The following is a 15,096-nucleotide window of genomic DNA, read 5'->3' as shown; positions in this document are numbered from 1 at the left end:
TAATCAATTGTTTCATTTGCTTAAATGATCCAAATGAAGGTAATAAAAGGTTTCAAGAAGGCGAGTCAGGGGAAGACTGGAGAAACAGCAACAATGTATAGATACCATGGAAGGTTGTGTCTTCCCAATCTAAAAAACACTGCCAGTATTTTGTTAATACTTGCATTATTTGTGGTTAACAGCAATAAGGCCCGGCTATCTTCCCACACCAACATTTGGCTATCTTCTAACACCAACCTTTGGCTATCTACCATTGTGTTTGTCTTTTATTTGCTTCCCCACACTGGCTGTTCATTGTGTTTCTCATTGCGGGCCTGATCTAGTTCTACGCCACCCATTTGGCATTTGACCCCTACTTTTTGCTAACCGACGTGCAATACTTTTAATTTATTAACATACAATTTCAATTGCTCCATTTCAGACCAGTTTGGTATGGGACCCTTTTGGTTTTCCTGGATCCCTGAAACCATGTTGACCACTCTCCCCATCTTTTTGGCATCTACACATTTTACAAGCTGATCACTGTTGCATAAGTCCAATAAGAAGTTTATCACCTTAGCAGCTTCTGCTTCTGTCGGCACTTCCATCTACTACCTTGAATATTATTACTTCGTGTGGCACTTTGTCAAAGGACTTTGGGAAATCCAAGTATATAATTCCACAATCTCTCTCTGGACCATCCTTTTTTGCAAAAATTCTACCACATGTTGAAAAAGGCAAAGATTTAGCAGCATTCACATGATAGTGCATGTACCACAATAACAGGTACAGTCATCAGAGGGTATTAACAATTGCAATGTGAAGGAAAAGTTGTTGCCATGAGAGACAGCTGTGGCTGCAAACAGTATGTGAGAGACAAAGGGAAAAGACAGTTAGAGGGGCCTGTCAAGTCTGAAATATTAATGACTAAATGGATTACATCACTCGAGACACCTTCCTGCACCTTGTAGAATCTATACCACATCGTGCCAACGCTGTGATCAGGGAAAAGGTGGACAACCTATATGAGGTAGAGGTCCTAATAAAGTGTCCATGCGGTGTTTGTTCTCCCTTGTCTGGCCTTGAATTGGTTTGGTTACTTCAACGACTCTTTAAAATTATTCTGATTGGCTCACTGTTGTGTTAACTGAGAGTCAGGATTGACATTCTTGTTATATATTTGTTGGATTCCCACTACAAACTCCCTGAAGTCACTGGGGCCTCTGAACACTGTACTGTCTAATATGACAATTTACATGAGGGGGACGATGATTTAGAATTACAACAGAATGTAGCTGTTATCCTGGAGGCTAGCCATCTTGTTTGACATGTGCTCCCGCTCAAGAGATAAGTAAATAAACAATGCAGAACTATTAAATACACTGAGCTATCGATCACATGACACAGAAAGAAAGAATACAAAAGGTCCTGCAGGCTGCAAAAAAGAAGATAGATTAAACATAATGAACACTGTATACATTTTAAATAAAAACAATGTATTTTTAAAATATGTTTTTATTGTTTTGTTTTATTTTTTCAATGTCGGAATGTGCCTTAATGCTATGGAGAAAGTAGTGTGCTTAATACACTTCCGTTGCTAGTGCTCTGTTGGAGAAACTCAGGCTGCTTCTGAAAACATGACATTTACTATTTACTTTTTATCTTTCTTGTGCATCATCCACATCATCCAGGAAAAATAAAAATAATGTCTGAACATAAAAATAAATAATACACAGCTATACTAAAACAATAAGTACATTTCTTAAAGAGCGATTTCTTAATCTAGTATAACTAGCAGTAGCCTTCCCTGTACTTTCTAGATCTACATAAATTCTGGTTACTGTCCCACTACAGCCGTTGCCATTCATGAGCGATTGATCATTTTGAAGTTCCATTCTCTTTCAAATCTTGGCTGCCATATACAAAACTTCAATCAAAATATGTTTTTATACAATATGCGAGTCCTCCACGATATATAGAAATGTTATATTATAACATTGTATGTTAAATGGTGGTCTGAGTCACAGCGACACACAACATCCTTCCAGATGACAAACACTACTGTCCTGGGTCAATTTCACTAGCATCGCTATGTTTAATTTGGCCTGATTGAAAGGGGATGTTAACTTCAATATTATTTTACTTTTAAGCAGTTTGGAAAAATAGGAAACACTGGTGTGCATGGAATAAAAGGTTAAAACATACACATCAATGGGACATCTGTATAGGTACAGTAACCACATCGTTTTTACATTTTACCGGTTCATCACACTTTAATTCGGGGTGATGTGTTAAGTTTGTGTCAAGAGGCGATTTATGGTGGTCGCCCAGATATTAACATACACCTTCTAGCATGTCCCTAGCCAATCAAAGGGCCCACTCAAACCACACTGTTTCATCATTTATTTGAAAGTGTTATGCATGATTTTTTTTTTCTTTTGGCTGTCAGTAAGGTTGTCTTTTGACCAGTTTACCCTTGAGAAAGAGATTTATAATGAAGGGAATATATCAGGTAACATATATCACATGATATGAATCAATCTTTATTTTATATACTGCTTATCCTAATGAGCCTGGCAGTTTTGTGCTGTGTGCCCAAGAAGTCAATCTCTTTGTCTGCATTAAGATCCACAGTGCAGTGTTCTCTGTAGAACTAAGCTACTGTATGGGACATTCAGTCCAACATGCTAATTAGAAGCAGTATTTGATATATCTGGCTGGCGGCCAATTTATTCATGCATAGTAATAATGTGGCAGCAGCATTTAATAAATCATTCATTTACAAATTCAAATAAATCAATGGTGTGTGGATATCCTATTTCTGAAAGAATGATGACTGCTGTTTGCTTTAGGGGTCACAATGCTATCTGATAGGCACACTCTTGGCAATTTTAGTTATCCTGTCCTGTGGGTATGCAAAGCTTCTCATTGTAATTAACAGTGAGGTCTAGTCATCGTTTATATTTCAAATGACCCATATCGATCCTCTGAAACAGTCAGTTTCAAAAGGGATTCTTGTAAGTTTGCTAACCTCCACTTCTTTAGCTTTCAGAAAAAAAACCTTTCATTTAATTATCTTTTTAAAGCTGTCTTGAGCAACATAAAGTCTTTTATAGTCCAGTTAATAAATGCCAGAGCCCTTAATTTAGAACACAAACCTTACTATTGCACTATGCATTAGGGAGACAAAAAGATCAGTTACTTGGTCACGCTACATCCAAAAAATACCTTACGCATAAAGGAAGTAGAGTTGTTCAAATTCTTTCAAGGTCAATGTTTCCTATAATGTTAATCGTCAGGTAGTCTAAGTATAAATCCTGTTTCTTTGATCCAAAGAAAAAAACCTCTTAAAGTATACATGTATATTATGTAACAGGATACTGTGGTGTTTTAAGGGAGGGGGTGGATAGATATTTTAAGGACTACAAATACAGTATTTTTTTTTTTAATACAATGGTAATATAAAAGGTTGGCATTTACTTTATACAATAAGGATATTTTTGACATTAAAATGTAATGTGCCTTCGGCTTTTCATTAAACTCTCACACAGAATGAAACTACTCAAGCCAATTAAGCACAACAAAAATTAAACTTTTAATTTTAATGTAAACAATGTTTTTCTGTATATAAAGCACATATATAAACATATGTAAAAATATATTGTCTCATAGGTATATTACCTTATATTTCACAACATATTTTTCCAAACTAAAATATATGAAAACAGCAATAATCTGTATATTATGAAATATATTACAACACATACATTATGAAATACATGATAATATATTGAGGTTAATATTTTATAAAATATATTTCATTTCATAAGGGCATGTATTATTCAGCGATCCATGTCCATTCTTATTATCGCACAGGACAACTGTCTTGGAAATTGTAACTCTGACGTAGTACTTACACTTTAGCCAAAGGCAATGTGTTCTATTTATTTATGTATGTATTTATTTCCCAGGGAGGTAAGAAGACACACTTGTCTGTTCTATTGTGAGTCTAAACTGAAGCAGATCTTATTACTGCCAAGGGATAGATAATAAATCATCTTTGTGTATCTATGTTATGAAAATCAAACATTTTCAAACAGTGGAAAGTGCACCCCTGGGGATATTATAAGAGTCATGCAGGGAAACTCAGAAATGCAAGAATAACAATGAAAGTAAAAGAAAATAATGATCTTGAATCCATTTTAACAGTATTTTATATTCTCTCTAAACCACTGTGCATACATATTACATTTTTGTTTAGCAGCTCAAAGTTTACAGTCTGACTATAGTTTCAAAATGATCATCCACCTGTAGCATGAGTGATTTCACTCAAGCATGATTCCGCTCTGATATTATTGGGGTTTGTTGCATTTCAGTAACAGCAATAGTGGCTGGGTGCAATGAGTTCAGCTACTCAGTCTCTGTGTATTGTCAAAGGTGATACGATTCTTACTTGCATTCAAAAAACGAAGGAAGAAAATAAAAGAGCCACAGAAAGTGCAAAGCGATAAAAGTCCCTTTGAATCATTTAGTATACAGCCTATTAATAATAACTTTTCAGAATAGAAAGTGAATACATGTGTTATTTTGATTCTGTGCATCAAAATACTTGTACAAGTTTTAAGAATTACTGTTTGCTATTCTGTCCTAAACCTGCAGTTTGTCAGTCCAAAACTGTTGTGACATAAAATATATTAAATAAACGGGAAAAAAAATTCTACCTTTTATTGTAACTGTGGTACCATTCATTAGAGCGAAAATTGTAAAGGGGTACTTGAGCTGAAACCTTCAGACAGAAGATGTACAGTTTTTAAAAAGGTTGAAAATCACTGCTCTAGGCTAAAAGAGCCACACCAATGATCAGGAAGTTAAAAAATAAATACATTTTAAAAATCATAAATGACAAAAAAGGCTGACTTCTCACTGATTCAGATAACACTGTTTCAATCATTGTGCTCAATAACAAACTGTTTCAATAGTTGTGCTCACTAACACACTGCTCTTTAATTGTTGTGCTCATTAACACACTGCTTCAATTGTTGTGCTCATAAACCACTGCTCTTCAATCGATGTGCTCATTGACACACTGCTTCAATCGATGTGCTCATTAACACACTGCTTCAATCGATGTGCTCATTAACACACTGCTTCAATCGATGTGCTCATTAACACACTGCTTCAATTGTATACACCTCACAGTAGCATTTTTATTTTTTATATTTTTGAATTCCGATGCTTCTACCAAAAACTACAGATTATCTAGGTTTCACCTCTAAATCAGAAGAGCCATATTGTGGACCTCAAGGATCACATGTGGCTCAACAGCCATCTGCTGGATAGCCCTGATTTAACATATGGCTTGTTATTATATCTATTTATATCAATTACACATTCCCTAAAGTTGTTTAAAAACTAAAATGTACTAACATTAAACATCAGTTATGTTGTGCTTCCACCCTAGTTTAAAAGGAATTCGTCATCCTGTGGAATGCTGTTAATGGGAGCCTTTCTTAATCCAAACTGTACCGTGTCTTATTATTGCAGGGCAACAGAGTTTGGAATCCCAATGAAAAATAATAAAACAGACATTCCACTAATTCATTGTGAGCAAACAGAGTTTGTTTGCTGTCATTAGGAATCTGTAAGCAATAACACGTGACAGGATGTGCAGTAGTTATAAAAATGATTTACTTTATGTGTGATGTTTTATTTGGTAATTAAATGTTAGCACCATGCCCTCTAGCAAGGGAAAGACACTGACATTACAGGCAGTCACACAAGCCTCCACGTCCATGTCTATTTGGCGCCAACCAAAGAGCAGAATATTCCATTGTTCTTTCATATTTTAACAAGCTTTTATTTTCAATTTGTTCCACTTGTATTTTTTCACAGGTGTCCTGACTGACAATGGCATTTAGAAGCTGCCTTACTTCCTCTGACTTTATTGACAGTCCATTTTCAAGGCTCTCATTCCACAATACCCCCAAATCGTTCAGCTATAAGCTTAGGGTTATATAATTTTTCCTTAGAGCTTAGAGAATGCAGCCCATTCTTACAATGAATCATGATCAGTCTTTAAGATGACATTATTGCAGTGTGTTAAGGTTTGCAAAATGTGATCTGGAAATAGTGAAACAAGACACCCTACAGAAGTTAAGAACCAAACCTGGCTGCTTATTTGGAAAAGGTCTCAACTGGTTAACCAAACTGGAGTCAAAACACATATGCAAGTTATTGTGTGGGATGCCAATAACACCAAATGTAAAGCACAGACCCATGGGCACAGGAGGGTGACAGGGTTATCAAAGTAACACCTGTAGCAACCAATACTCCTTATCCAATTAGATTTTCTTTTGAGATCTGGGGAACTGGGGAAGCTCATCTTTATCTGATATGGCTCTCAATATCCCTCACAGGCATTGAAGGTTAAGTGGTCAGGTCATTTAAGTCTCTCAGAAAATTCAATGCCAGCGCAGGGAACAGTTGTAACAAAGAGTAAGTGACCGTGAAACTGTAGTTGACCTGGTATATCAGAACCCAGGTCATGTCACAACTGTTGAATTCCCAAACAGAATAGCCCCTTCTCAGATAAAAAAAAAAAAAAAATCAGGCTGGTTGTGGCCGTTCACATTAGCGAGTTGGAGTTATCCTTCCTTAGCAGTGAAATACAATTGTTATTCACGGAGTGTGCTGGTCCTCAACAGGGAATACTGCACCAGTATTATCTCACTGCGGTGCGGTATGAGTCATCTCAAGATGTGTCATCGTGCCTCAGGAGTGTCATGGTTCCACAGTCAGTGTAGGGCGCTCCAGACAGAAAAAATTAAGTGATCAAAGGCCTATTCATTTAGCCATCTTTCATGCCTGATGTAAAATGTGAGCCTTCAGCAATATACAGAGTACTAAAGTTATACTTTCCATTACAATTCTGTTTGAATTTGGCTGAGCAAAGTAAAGCAGGGATTGGTATTCCAATTAACTGGGCAGAGAAAGTCAAGTGTATTAGAAAAAAAGGGGGGTATGTTTTCCCACTAACTGGGTATAGTAAGAGAAGAAAGGATATATTTTAGTTTATCCACAATAAATATATTTGTGTCGCCATAGGATTTTACCAACAGCTTTTAGTAGCTTACTAACTAAAAATTAAGCAAGTAGCCTTCTGCAGCTAATGGATGAGAAAGTTGGTAGAATTGAGCATATTGAGATGGTAAAAGGCCTAATGCAAGACTGAAAACACTTGTTGTTACTTAACATGTCTGTCTCCTGCCATGCAAATATCCCAATGTATTTGGGTCCACAAAATGTACGCTGCACCATTAAAGTTTAAAAACCAAAAACCATGTCCAACTTTCTCCATGTCCACATTCTCATTCTCAACTCCTCTCTGTAGTTTTGGTTCTGGTTTTATAGCAGTCTGTCAATTGATGCAGAATGGCACGCACCTGTGGCAATTATAGTCTCGATCCTAGGAAAGGTATGTGATTGTGCTCAATTACTAATTAGTGAAACAAACAAAAAATAAACAATATGCACACATATTCAAAACAGTACATTAATCTAAATAAATCACACCGCAAAATCCAACCAATATCTTAAATGATAATAATAATTTGTACAAAAGAACACATAACTACACACAAAAATTATAAATGACATACCACCCCACACTCTAAATTAGTCACTTGTTACAATAACCCAAGCTGCTGTTCTTTACCGTGTTCCTCCCTGAACACTTATTCAGGTGCTTTTATACATGGGGCCAGGTTAAATTGGCAATCAATTAACCAATTTAGCCTGACCACATTCCACAAATAGCTTTCCATTGTCCCTCATAGAGAGGTTTTAACCCTATCGATGCCACAGCAAAACGTTATTTTATTCATAGAAACAGAGTTTCTTTAAATAACTCATGAGTTAGAGCTTTGTGAATAGTGCACCAGTATCTGACTGAACAACCTCGGGACAGTTTTGCAAACATGCATGCAGTACCATCAATCCATTTAAATGACCTCCACGGATCTTATATTTCCTATACATTAGGATTACAAGATTGCTGTAGTAGAGGTTGATATTTCATATATTTTACAACCCAAACATTTAAGCAATGATGTCACACCTATTGTCTGGGTGGCAGTAGGGCCATTGAAAGGAGTCAGGTTGTCTTGCTTTTATACTTCAAAGTTGACCAAAACTTGATGATGTAATGCTTGCATGCTCTTTCAGTCATGTTTTTTTATTTATTTTTTTTTACAATGCTTTACCATGTGACCTACCTCACTTAACTGTGCTTTAACACACTTTGATAGAAGGCTGTAGTCCCCGATTTGCTCAATCCTGAACCTCTACTGTGAATAAGAGAGAAATCTTCTCCAGGAGTGGGGTTAGCGCTTTAGCAAGTAGAGCAGCTTGAAAATGTTTCAAAGAATCTCTGCAGTTAAAGTGTTCACAGGTGATATAGGATTAGTGGGCCAAGCTACTGGCAAGTGTGTGAGTAATACAATCCGACGTGCTGTGAAAGCTGTTTTATTATACTTTGTGCTTTATTATTTAGCATGTACGTTGGGGAGTGGGGTGCATTAGGAAGTTGTCAAACAGAAGATGAACTGCAGTTATCAGTGCTATAAAGCACCCAAAATTTGACATTACTTCCTATAACGATTACCAAATAGGTTTTCACGCTCTTCATTATAGAGCATTTGTGGACAGTTTATATTATAAAATGTGTTACCCTGATTTCTTCTGATCTGACTGTTTGTGAACATCTCTTTTGACATCTTCTAACTTATCTCACCTTGGGTAATTCTATTTAACCAATGTAATTAAAAAGTGCAAGAAAAGAATAATCCAGCTTTGTTATATGTAATAGTTTAATGTAGTATAGAATTATTTGACTGTTTGTCCAAGGATTTAGCCCTCAGGTCTGAGGAGAAGAATCTTCATTGAGGTGCCACCTCTGACATTGGACTGTGGACTAAAATTGATCCCTGTAAGAGATACACAGTTGAAAATGAATGACTGAAAGGTAGACTCCGTCCTTATGATCTTGGTCACAATATAATACAAACTTACTGTTTGAACATCACAATCAAAAAAAAATTGTGATTATAATCCGTTCCATGTTTGAAAAAGCACACTCAAACAAATAAGTCTTCATTCTAGACCAAATTCAATTATGCTGGCTTCATTGATATTTTGCCCTGAGATTGGAGCACAGGAAGTAAAAGCTCCTGCCCAGGCTGATTTTAACCAGTTTTTTAAAATCATCAGTTGACAAGAGTCTTTGATCTTGGAGATTGTTTGGGAAAGATAAGAAGGCCCAAGACCATGAAGGGCATTGTACTGTAGGTATTAAGCATACATTTAAAATCAACTTTAAAACTCACAGGAAGTCAGTCCAAGGATTTAAGTAGCAGAGTGATATGTTGAAATAACAGTGTGAGTGAGCATTCTAGTAGCAGTATTCTGAACCAGCTGAAGCTTATTTAAAATTTGGAATACCAATAAACAAGGCATTACAATAATGAATCTCAGAAGTAATAAAGGCATGAACTGACATCTCTGCATCTCTCCAAGTTAATATGAGCCTTAGGTTTGCCATTTAGAATTAGCAAAGGGGCTAGATTTACAGCAAGCTTCAGAAAAATAGATGAATTAACATAATATTATGAACATGGAGATTTGCAAAATTGTCTCTACCCTCTCTCTAGGATTTTTTAAACCCTGAACCCAATGTCAAATAGAAGCTACAGTACCAGTATAACACATATCACAATATTGAAGAAATAAATAAAACAAAGCCAAAAAAAAAAATGGTGTGAAGGCTCTGAGATCAATGGTTAGCGGTTATTTGATTTCCCCAAGGAGACCATGATGGACGTTAAGATGCCAGCAGTGTCTCCAATTTACAGCCCTGCTTGAAAATGCCCCGGCCCTATATTTATAGTTTTATCTCCTGTTCTGTCAGCTGGGGCCCATGCTGAAGCTCACGGCTAATTTAACAGCCTTGGACCAAAGCCCCCCCTGCTTATCTGCAGTTATTTTTCATCCCCTTGACAGAACCTAGGCCTTTCTCTGAAGGCATTTTTACCAAAAAGGCCCAGTAAGCCCATTTTGAATGAGCCTCAAACAGCTAAATCCAGTCTAGTTTTGATGAGAATTGACTTTCTGTCTACCAAGACAAATTTGTACGGTATCTGGCAGCCTCCACCAACACCTTCATCTCTAACGTCAAACAAGGCCTCTGTAATACCAATTACTTTTACATAGTCCTTTTTCACGAACTAAAGTATCTGAAAGGGCTAAGGAATATACTGTACATTGGATTTACCATATAGCAGCAGGGTGGTAAATGCAACTAATAATACATTTCAAATACTATAATATTGTAAGAAGGACTAGGTCAATACTATTGAGTATTTCTGGCATATTTCTAGGCATTGCAACTAGTGATCTAAGCTGAATCAGCATAAGATAAACACAAAGAATACACTTAAAATGGATATTAAACAGGTAAGAAATTAACTATTAAGAAGATGGAGATGATATATACTGTTGTACCCATTACTGAATGATTTAAGACATGGATACGGCACACACTGTTCTTGAAACTACAAGTTTTCTGCTTTTGAAGGTGTTTCATAAACAAATTCTTATACAAACAAATTCATAACAAATACGCAGATTCAAATCGATTCAATCTACACAACACGACTACACAAACTTTAATAACCTCCAAAAAAAATGGTTATTTATGTTTTCAAACAGTTTACAGGTATACAACATTTTAATTTGTAATATAATGGATAAAAGACAAGCATCTGCATTGCACATTACTTCTGTCTATACACTACAAATACATGGCAGGTATTGATACTTTGATAGATGAATAAGTGCAATAAACAAGTGACTGGGGTCAGATATTTGTTATACCCACTAAGATCCCTTGACATCCCTGAATAGAGAAGCGCCTTTCTATATATAGGGCATTCATAAACAACATGGTCTACCATTGGTCTGCTAAATGGTAATTCTTTGAGTCCAGTAAGCTAGGGCATGGTGGATTATAGGCATCATGCAAAAGAACCAGGCTTGTCTTTATGGGTGGATACAGGACTTTTAACCTCATCTCTCCAACAGCAGTCAGAAGCCGTAACCACAGAGCATAACACAAAACTTCCTGTTACATGTAGATGAGCATTACCTTCACACATTCATAAACAATATTTGTGAAAGTCTACTTGTAAACTGAACACCCGAATGTGTACACTACGTAATTATGTCATTTTTATATTATCTTAAATCAATTACAAAATTAATTGTCACAACAGGAAAGTAATCCTGATTGAATTTTCCGGTTGGTTTATTTCTAACTCAAAAGTTTCCTGGGTAATCTGCCCAGAACTTAAAAGAAATTAAGGTCAGAAGTGATAGTGTATTACTATACAATCTTTTGCACAGTAATCTTTTGTGAGCTGCTGTATAGAAATTGGTGAAATGGGGTGATCAGGTCATGTAGAAACACAATTCCCATTTGGGAAGACAAACAATAAATTGGTTTATCCAATAGTATCTGTTCCTTTATAATTAATGTACTTAATTGCAGTTCTGCAAATAAGCTGTTTTTTTTTTTTCGCATTGAAAACAATATGAATTATGTATGGTATTTAACTTTAATGAGTAAAGAATATGTCACAGGTGACTATAACTATGTTTGTATTAGTTGTCATTTACTTTTAAGCACAAGGAAGGGACTGGGATTAGTCCCCATTGCTCCAAGGACCCACAATCAGCCACAGGTGCATTCAATTGAGACGCCCATTACAACCACTGACAGCCCTATAAAAGGGGGGCCAAAACTCACCAGGTGAAGACTGGGTTGCTGGTGTTGCCTGGAGAATGGAAGTCAGCCATTTTGGGGAGCAGGAGCAGGAGCAGGAGCAGGAGCAGGAGCAGGAGCAGGAGCAGGAGCAGGAAGACAACAGCACATACAAACAGTTGCAGAGAGTTACAGCCTGGCGAAAAGGGTTTCAGGAAGACCGCTTAAGTATAATACAAAGGGAAGTATTATGGATATTTTAAGTACGAGATAAGTCAACAGTATAATACTGCATGTAGAGACTATTGAATGTGGATTATTGTTGGACTGCATCTAAAAGTGTGGTTGCATGACCTCCAGTCGTACACAGTGAGTCCAAAAGACACAGATACTGACACACTGCCACTTGTGAGGGGCGTGACAATATTAATGACCTATGTGTTTTTATCTCTGTTTCAAAGGCACCCGCACTGTTGACATCGCTGCTAGAGGAGTAAGCAGCACGATCCAGGAGATCGAATACCAGCAGCACAACACACACCCAAACTGCGAGGCCCTACTCTATGTTAAGTACCAGTGGCCGTGATGGAAGACAATTCTAGAGCAGGGAGGCTGAAATCGGGGTGTGTTTGGAACCAGATAGAGTGCTGCTTGGAGTAGGAACAAGTGCTGTTCATGTCCTCTTTTTTTATAAGAACTACAGCGCAATGTTGGTGAGGGTGCGAAGGCGGCAGAAGATCTTGTCGTGTTTGGGACTGTTTCCAACAGAACCTGAAACAGATCAAGCAGGCCATGGCCATTATGTTAACTGCCATTTCTATACTAGCGATATAAATAGGACAGAGCGTACAGCAAACTGTTTACAGGATTGGATCCCGAGGCCCCACAAGGGCCCAGGTGATATTTTTATATAATATTTTCCATACATACCTGTTGAAGAAGAGGAGAGACTAAGGGGAGAGAGTATGCTACAGTGGGACAGAGAGATGAGGCTTTGCTTTTTAAGTTTTTAGAGTTTTAGTTTTTAGGACTTTTAGTCCTTCCTTGTCTATCTGTGAAATTCGTCCTGGTGGTCATCTCGAAGTCCGAAATTACCTGTAGGGGAGAACAAAAGCGTATTCATAAATTGTTATACTTCCCAGTGTTAACGATAACCCCTGACAAATATGCCTAGCAATCTTGATGCCCAGTTTGAGTTTGCACGTTATCAAGCTTCTTGTAATTCATTGTTTTCCGGTGTCTCAGTAGTCAGTTGTGAATATACTGCGTGCAAATTGCCAGAAACATATGACCAGTAAGTTTAGGTTTTCAATGTATTGTTTTTGTTTTAAACTCCAGTTGAATACACTCGCTTGCAGTGTGTGTTTGTGACTGGAGTGACAGGATTCTTAAGATTTCTAGGTTGCCATCTTAGTCCGCCTCAACCTAACCTACCAACATACCCACACATACATGCCAACAGTCCCTATATGGCTGGGACAGTCACGATTTCTGAGCAAATGTCCCGATGCATAGGAAGAAAATCACAATCTTGATCCTTTGAAATTCTTCACAGCTGTCTAGGGCGTTCGCTCTCGTGCCATACTTTATTTTCTCTCTCTTTTGCAACTGTTGACCCTCATGCACTGCGTGACAGGGATTGTGTTCACATGACCAGATCTCAGTTTATTGACATATCCAGTCACATTGTAGAAGCATATTGTTTCCTCGCTGCTGCAATATGATTTGATGTGTACGATTGAGTATAACGTGGAAGCCAATGGACCATGAAGGACTGGAGTTAGCTACACCCTTCATTTTCGTACAGCATTCATTGATCACGGGGAGTGTAGTCTTGAAGGTTCTGAGAGATATATTAAACAGTGACTTGAATCAAAAATATTTATTAATAGGTACTGTTAAGTGGGTAACAATACAAGAAAATGTGCTAAAACCATTTAGTTTCAATTTAACACTTTTTTTTTTTTTTTTAGCATTGTACAATATGTGTAATGCAGCAGCATGATTTGTTTTGTGTTATCAGTAGCCTGTAGAGAAAAGTTAAAATAATGTGGTAAAGGTTATTCATTTAATTTTTGCTACTGTGCTGTACAGCTATGGCTAAAAGGTTTGCATCACATAGAATTTTAGGATTGAGATATAATTTTAAAAAAAAGAAAGATATGACCAATTTAGATCTTTCTTTAACATCATGTAACCAAAGAAATTACAAAATGATATTGCAAAAGTCTACTATAAGCCACAATAGTAGTGCAGGATTTCATGTTAGATTTAAACATGTTTAATTTGTCAGGTTTTCATTATTATATGGGAAAACAACAAAGCAGAATGTAATTCAATATGTTAACGTAACATTACTCAGCAGGTTTAAATCGACTTTATGAAATGTTAATTCTACAGAGTGATGCAAAACTATTGGCCATAGCAGTATATGCTTAATGTGTAGATTTATATTTGTACATAATGTAATGTGTACAGAGAATACAGTAATGCTATTTCAGAGCAATGATTTATACATTTAAAATATACAGAGCATTGTAAATATGTCTGTGTGCAATTTATTTTAACTTTTTTTAACCTGATGTCTTGATATTTCAGACAACCTGTATCCATACATGTTTTGTAATCGTAATGTGATAGTCTTAAGTGGGGGACACAGCTCATTTTCATACCTCTGACAATTAATTAGATAAAATCTCTCAGTAACAATCCATGATGGAAAGTCACATCTAAAACCATTACTGGCCAGCGAAATAACCAGGCAGTAGATTTTTAAAACGTGTCTTAAATACTGCCCAGTAATTTTTTTTTTTTTTTAAATGGCTGGAAATTACAATCCTCTTTTCTGAATATGGCCCTGTGTTTAAATTAAACAGTAAATTACTCAGTGACCCAAAACCTTATCTGGAGTGCTGCCTAATGGGTACAGGCAGTTGGTAAGGTTTGTCACTGGTTATTAATTAGACAAAGGGAATGATTTAGTCAACATATTCCTGCCAGTATAAACCCCACCTGGACAATATTAGAAAATTTTACATCACAGGGGGAATACTGGATTGCTGACAATGTCCTATAAATGGATGGTTGATTAAAATACAGCTTTACATGCTTTAATGAAATTCAGCTGTGGCTTATCCCAGTGGGTTATATGATCAAATCAGCCCCTTAACCTTTATTGTACATACACTACACTGATGTACTATCATTTTACACATGTTCTGATGGCTGATCATGAATAATGCATAGTTACTTGAAAAAATAAATCGCCACTCAGGTAAATGTCTATGGGTCAAAGTTGTCTT

At 36.6% G+C, this 15,096-nt stretch overlaps 1 protein-coding gene across 1 annotated transcript in view; it reads right to left on the bottom strand.

The window, feature by feature from the left end:
- LOC121317358 (L-gulonolactone oxidase-like) overlaps positions 1-12,883 on the bottom strand; it is a 91,002-nt gene extending 78,119 nt beyond the window's left edge. Inside the window, exon 1 of the mRNA XM_041253206.1 lies at positions 11,840-12,883. Coding sequence (XP_041109140.1) covers positions 11,840-11,889 — 50 coding nt within the window. The 5' untranslated portion in view covers positions 11,890-12,883. The remainder of the gene's footprint in view (positions 1-11,839) is intronic.
- Between the last annotated feature and the right edge of the window lie 2,213 nt (positions 12,884-15,096).

This window comes from Polyodon spathula, chromosome 6 (genome assembly GCF_017654505.1).
Source record: "Polyodon spathula isolate WHYD16114869_AA chromosome 6, ASM1765450v1, whole genome shotgun sequence".
Taxonomy (NCBI): Eukaryota; Metazoa; Chordata; class Actinopteri; order Acipenseriformes; family Polyodontidae; genus Polyodon; species Polyodon spathula.
This window is presented reverse-complemented; position numbering and strand designations above follow the sequence as displayed.